General features: G+C 59.5%; 1 protein-coding gene across 1 annotated transcript in view; it reads right to left on the bottom strand.

The window, feature by feature from the left end:
• The window catches only part of LOC104538752 (scavenger receptor class F member 2-like), a gene marked incomplete at its 3' end in the record, with an annotated part of 13,641 nt that extends 11,257 nt beyond the window's left edge, over positions 1–2,384 (bottom strand). The window contains exons 1-3 of the mRNA XM_010182071.1: positions 2,339–2,384; positions 584–685; positions 8–279 (exon numbers count right to left, since the gene is read on the bottom strand). Coding sequence (XP_010180373.1) covers positions 8–241 — 234 coding nt within the window. The remainder of the gene's footprint in view (positions 1–7; positions 280–583; positions 686–2,338) is intronic.
• Between the last annotated feature and the right edge of the window lie 4,315 nt (positions 2,385–6,699).

The following is a 6,699-nucleotide window of genomic DNA, read 5'->3' as shown; positions in this document are numbered from 1 at the left end:
CTGGCTGGCACAGGCAGTTGCCTGTCTGCTGGTCGCACTGGGAGTTGTGGCTGCAATAGCAGGAGCTGGAGCATTGCGGTCCCCACCAGTTGGGCTCGCAGGTGCATTTGCCCGTCTTCTGGTCACATTTGCCGTGCTTGCAGAGGCAGACGTTCTCGCATTTGGGACCCCAGCGGTTGGGGTTGCAGGTGCACTGGCCCGTCACATCCTCGCATTGCCCGTTGGGGTGGCAGCTGCACATCTCCTTGCAGTCGGGACCCCAGAACTGCCGGGGACACTCTGTGGGCAGAGCTGTCAGCCCTGGCACTGCCCATGGGACCACCCAAGCACAGGCCACCGGTGGAGACCCCCAGCCCAGACAGGATCTCTAGACCACAGTCCCCCCATTCCTCCCAGTGCACTGGATCTCAGAGGAGACCCCTCCAAAGCAACAATGTCCTGGGGACAGGCAAAGGCAGAGCAAGAGCATCTGCAGCTCCATCCCTGATGCTCTGCTCTGAAAAGTCACCCTGGGATGAGCCAGCACCCCAGGGCCACCCCGGCAAACCCTGCCGAGGACGCGCGGGTGCCTGCTGGTACTCACTGGTGTCGCAGTTGGCACCGAAGTAGCCATGGCGGCAGCGGCACTCTCCGGGCCTGACGCACACCTCGTTCTCCTTGCAGGTGAAGTTCCCCTCGCACAGGGCTGGACAGATGGACAGACAGCAGGCGTGAGCACAAGGGCCACTGGCCTTGTCCTTCCTCCCTCAATTCCTCCCTGAGCTTTGTAGAGCAGAGCAAGGAGTGCATGGTGGCACTCTGGGTGCTGCTGAGCTATGGCACCACGACCAACCCGGCAAGTGGCCAGGTAAGCTGGATGGGATCCTCGACAGAAAAATGCTACCAGCCTCCTGCCACTGAGCTCTACAGCATCACTGCCACCCTGTTCAGCTCCATCCCTGCCACCCAGCTCAGCCCTGTCCCTGCCACCGACTGCACTCATGCCAGCGTCTCTCGCTGTACCGCTGGCACAGGAAGCTTCAGGGAAGAAAAGGGACATGGGATGGGGGTGTTAGGGCAGCCATGAGCACAGTAGCACAGTCCCCCTGTTCCCCTCCCGTTATGGACTGCAGTGGTGTCAATGCCACCCCTGTCACCACTTCTCCAGTGTGGACCACCAGCCCCCAAAGGCCATCAGCCCCTCTCCTGGAGAAGGGACCTCGCGCTGGGGCTGAGGTCCCAAGTGGGGCAGGCGCAGGACACGGGACAGGCAGCACCGCGGTGCAGGCAGGCACAGGCAGATCCCACGTGGCCCTGGCTGATCCTCCTTAGGCACTGGGAGGGGGAGAGCAGACCACCCTCCCCAGCCACCTTACCTGGGAGTTCTTAGACCTACGGTGATGGATACTATAGAAACCCCTAAAATAGACAGATTACACAGGTTAGAAGCAGTAAGTCTAATGGTTAGAGCAGGTTGGGGGGAGGGGGGCGAGGAGATGGGGACCGTCCTCCCCCCACTGTCCTGGTAGTCTCTGTCCTTCTCCCTTCTTGCCAGCAACGCTGTAGGGCCGGAGGCCTGTTCCCAACATGTGGGTGCCCAACGCATGCAGTGAGCAGTTATGAGGGTTCATGCATCGTGGGTTAGTTGGTTACGTGAGCTTCGCCGCTGGCTGCAAACTGCTGCTGCCCTAGGCTGGCACGCAGAGCTCCTCCGGCTCTCCTGGGGCAAGGCGAGACTGCAGGGAGCAGCACAGGAACCCCAAAACAGCTGCCTGCATCGTGGTAGCAACACAGGGGATGAGAGGTCCCATGCTGAGCATCCACGCTGTGCTCCTGGTAACAGCTGTAATGCCTGGTGGGACCCCAGTCTCTGCAGGCTCAGTGTGTACCCCCACCTGCCTGCCTGCCCCAGTAGTGCCACAGCAGCCGTGGGGGACACCTCCCTGGCCCCTGGGTCCCCAGAGCAGCACCCCCAAATCCTTAGACCCAAAGGTGGCTGACACTGAGAGAAACTGCCCAGCTGGGAGCAGAGGTGATGTTCCCCATGGAGGGGTCTGCTGGGGGCAGGGGGTACCCCAGGGCATCACTGTGGGGCAGGGGGTACCCCAGGACTGGGCTCGGTGACCAGCACCCCAGTGCTGGGGCTGAGCACCCATTCTATCCGCACACTGCTGGCTCCAAGCACTGCAGGGCTCCAGCATCCCTGGGGAGCCCAGCTGCAGGCAGCGGTCCCCGAGATGGGGTGTCCATACTATGGGGCACAGGAGGGTGACCCCTGACAGCAGTGGTGAGGCCAGGAGGGCTTAGCAAAGGACGGGCAGCTGAGCAGTGTCCAACGAAGCAAAACGTTGGTACTTACCTATTAAACATTCGCTTCCTTGTTGCTTCCATCCTGGGCAGCACACGAGCACTGAGGACCTGCAGGGCAAAAAAACCACCACAAACTGTTGCAGCACTCAGAAAGTCCTGGTCCTTCCCAAAACCCCACTGGAAGCACTGTCACCATGACGGTGAGAGGTCCCACTCCCAGTCAGGTGAATTCTAGCCAGGTGCTGCTGTCAGGGGCACAGATCTGCTGGGGGGTCCCACAGGCACCGGCGTGAGATGCCCACCAGTCAAGGTGACACCAGGAACAAGGACAGGACCAGCTCCTCCCATTAATCAGGACGGACTCCCTGCCCTCCTCCGGCTGCCTGCAGCCCCTGCCTGTCTGCACCCCCAGCTGCAAGCCAGTGATGGCAACTGCAGGATGGGTCTCTGAGCCCTGGGGTGTCCCAGAGTGCCACCAGCTCCAGGAATCACTGGGCATGGGATCATCAGCCAAAGTGATTTTGGCACAAGCTTGACCCCTGCCAATGTCAGGATGGGGTCTCAGACCCCCATGGAGGCTCAGCCAGGGACACCCTGTGGGGATGGGACACGGAGGACTCAGCAGGGACAACTCACCCACACTTGTTCTATGACCCCCCCTTAAGCGAATGACCAGGGGCTCACAATGCTCCAGCCCACGCTTGGGGAACGTGCTCCCTGTGCAATGACACGGCAGGGGCCCCCGGGCAAGAGTGTGACCCACTCATCCTTGGGGTGACTTGCACAGCCCGGTCCCCACTGGTGACTGGAGTGATGCTGGAGGGTTATAAATGGTCCGAGCAAACTCTGCAGTCGAGGAAAACTTCACCCAGGCTGGTGCGGCAGCGCAGCCTGGAATGCGTTGGGCTTTTCTTTTCCTTTTTTTTTTTCCTTTTCCTCTTTATATGTAACAAATGCAGAAGAGGAGGAGGAGACAGCGAGGAAGTATTCGCTCGAAACCCAGTGCAGTCACAGGACCGCGTCTGGCTGCCAGACCGCCTTGTCCTGGGGCCGGGGAGGGAGCTGCCAGCAGCCCCCCAGCCAAACACGGGTACCGGGGAGCCTGGGTACAGCTTCCACCGCCAGCCCTTTTTCCCCCGCCAGCCCTTTGGCAGGCAGCACCCGCATGGCTGAGCTGGGAGCATCGTGTCCCCCTTTTCGTGGTGGACGGTGAAAAATTGGAAAGGAGGCAGAAAAGAACCACAAAAATGATTCAAGGCCTGGAAAAAATGCCTTGCAGACAGAGCCCAAAATAGCTCCATTTATTCTGCCTGCCGAAGCGGTCGTAAGACGCTGTGATGGCAGCCGGCGTATACCCCCTGCATGGGGACCCCAGGGCTCGAGTAGGGGGCTCTGCTCCGGCCGAGCATGCAAGAGGGTGCACAGCGTTTGCGGCAAAATGGGGGTCAACCACCAAACCACCTCCCTGAGGACTGGGCGGGCTGGAGACGAGGTGTGAGGTTCTTCTCTGCAAGACACTTCAGGCCACCCTCCCCAAGAAGCCCTGTGAGCTATGCCAGGGTGCTGGGAGGCCGCAGCACCTTGATCCTCCCACAGCACAGCCAAAGTACGCGCTGCCCCACCTGGGGTTACTTTCACTGTCGAAATTCAGTGTTTGGTGGTTTTTAGATGAAGTGATTGCAGGTTTGCAAGAGGAAAACCTCCTTCCTCAAACAGCTCAGCCCGGCCACCAAAACAGGCATCGCAGATCAGGCACCAAAAAGCATCACCGCGAGGAGAGTCCTGAGCTGATGGTGGGGAGCCAGGAGCCACTGAAAGACGGCAGGAGGAGGGAAAAAATCTTCCCCTGCTACGAGCTGGAGGAGGTGAGGGGACTGTGATCCCACCAGCTGGGACCCTAGCCCACCCACTGCCTCTGTGAATGCAGGATTTGTGCTTATCTTTTAATAGGCAGCTCATCTCTCCTTCACCATGCCCACCAATGGCGTCCCACGCCCCTCTGCTCAGCCCCCGCCTCATTTATCAGCGGCTTTGACAGCAAATAAACTTGCTTCCAGTGCAAGGAGAGGCAGCTGGGATGTCCCCGAGCACGGCCAGCACCAGATAGGTCAGTGCTGGCTGCAGAGGTGACTGACATTCATCGGGGCACGGGTCTAAAACACATCTGTGGTCTCAGCTCCTCCAAAGAGGGCTTGCTCCATGTGCCACATGACCTCTGGAACTGGGATAATTGGGAGACCTGTTTAAAAGCTCTCTCCTGACAGGCCACTGCAGACATGCACAGGACAAATGCATTTTCTCTTTCTTTTTCTTTTCTTCAAAGCACTAAACCCTGGGAACAGTAAGAAAGCAAAGCTTCCTCTGAGATGTGGCCAGGGCTTGGGAGCTTTGCTAATGTGAAGGAAAAGGAGCGGGGACGTGGGCAGAGCCGGAGCTGTGACCTGCAGGGACGAGCGCTCGACGCCCCAGCACATGGCCACATCCTGCTCACACTGAGCATCAGCAGGGCATGGGCCCTCCACAAAGGCTCCAGGGGTTTGTACAGAGGCAGAATATTTTTTTTGTGGACTAAAAGCCCCACATTGCTCCCTGAAGCACATCCCCTTTACCTACAGCCATGGAGAGGGCTCGTGAGGCAGGAGGGACAGCTCCTCATCCAGCCCAACGCAACCCCCCTAAACAATGAGGAGTGCACTTACACCCCCAAAAGCAGGGGAGAGACCCTGGTCCCACGCAAGACCACCCCCTCTCAGCCCACCCGGAGCTGCAGAGGAGCCCTGCAGGGACTCAGTGTGTCCCTTAAGCCCAGAGCATTGCTGTCACCCTCCTCAGTGCTTCATGCCCTGCTGCTCTTCCTAAGCATCACCGCAGCGCTGAGCTCCTTCTTTCCCCGTGTCTTCTCCGTGTCACCCACCACCCAGTGCCACCCAACTTCCCCTGTGGGGCACATGGGGCTCTCGGGACCACTAGGTCTCAGCTGATGCCAGCCACAGCCCCCTGACCTGAACCCAGCATCACGGTGCAGGCAAAGACAGGAATCCCTATGTGCACTCGAGAGTAGGAGCATGTACATAAGTGGAAACCCTTCAGGCAGAGAAAGAAAAGAAAAATAAGTTAAAAAGCAAAGGTTACCAAAAAAGACCGTCAGTGAGCGCAGGACAGAGACCAAGCAATGCCCCTGCACAGGGCTCCCATCAGCCTGCACCCTGGATGGCAGCTCTGCAGAGGGTCATGCCAGCTTGTAACTGCTTACAAAAAAGCTTCAAAGTTGCCCTTACTACACAGAACTAACACCACATAGCCCCCAAATATATCCTTTTGTCCTTTTAGCTGGCTCTCAGGAGGTCACAGGAGAGGAGCCTTCTGACATCCATGGTTGCAGCCCTGAGGGGTGCCTGGATGTGCTCAGCAGAGCCCAGTACCTGCACAACCACCCGGCCAAGGGTCCAACAGCAGCTTCACTGAGCTTGGAGGACACAAGCTGGGGCCTTCTCCCCAGGCGACGTCCAGCCCGGCTGTCCCTGGCTCCAGCACAGGGCAGGACCCACAGCACTTGCTCATCCCTGTCCTGCTCACCCCACAGCACCCATGGGTGGCACAGGCAGCGAGGCTGAGCCCTGCGGTGCTGGGTGTGGCATCTCCCTCACCTCCATCCAGCAGGGATGGGGGGGTCCTTGTGCAAGGGGAAGCACCCAGGCACCCATCGTCAGCACCTGGGGCAGGATGCTGGGAACAGGGAGGGACACCACTCACATCCCCAGTTTCGCTGGGAACCAGCTCAGCAGATCCTGGGCATCCGAGGAGGGTCCGCTCCCTGCATTCTCCCCTGCCGAGGAACAGCACAAGGCCGGGAGCTGCAGCCGCTCTGCCTCGTGAAATGCCTCCTTCGGAAACTCAGCCTGTAATTTGAGGAGGGGGCACCAGCGCCCCGCAGCCCAGCTGAATGGAACCATTATGTGGCCCCTCTTGCTTGCAGCACATGTTTTCCTTGCGGACTTGTCTGACCTCACAGGCGAGATGTAAAGGTGCATTTATGGCCTGGGCCCCCCAGCAAGGGCAGGGGATCCTGCTTTCCTGACTGGGAAGGAGCGGCTGTGGGCACTCTGCCCCTTTACTGGGGCCACCCTGGCTGAGAAGCCTGGCCAGCATCAAGCCCCAGCGCTGTGGAGAAGCTTGGCCCAAGGCGATGCTCTGTAAAGCGACCCATAGGACATGGACGGCACTAAGAGTGGGGTCAAGGCAGTGCCAGCCCCCAGGGTCCTGCCCCCGGCCAGGCAGGCAGGATGTGACCCCCGGGAAAAGCCACGCAAAGCCAGCACCCACTTTCTGAAGGAAAACCCAAGGGTCCTGGAGCTGCCAACTCCGTCATCCCAAGCAGCCCAGGGCAGCTCCTCCAGGATACCCAGAGCA

Source organism: Mesitornis unicolor, unplaced genomic scaffold (assembly GCF_000695765.1).
Source record: "Mesitornis unicolor isolate BGI_N332 unplaced genomic scaffold, ASM69576v1 scaffold22710, whole genome shotgun sequence".
Classification (NCBI taxonomy): Eukaryota; Metazoa; Chordata; class Aves; order Mesitornithiformes; family Mesitornithidae; genus Mesitornis; species Mesitornis unicolor.
The sequence above is the reverse complement of the archived record's forward strand: the minus strand, read 5'-3'. Positions and strand labels throughout refer to the sequence as shown.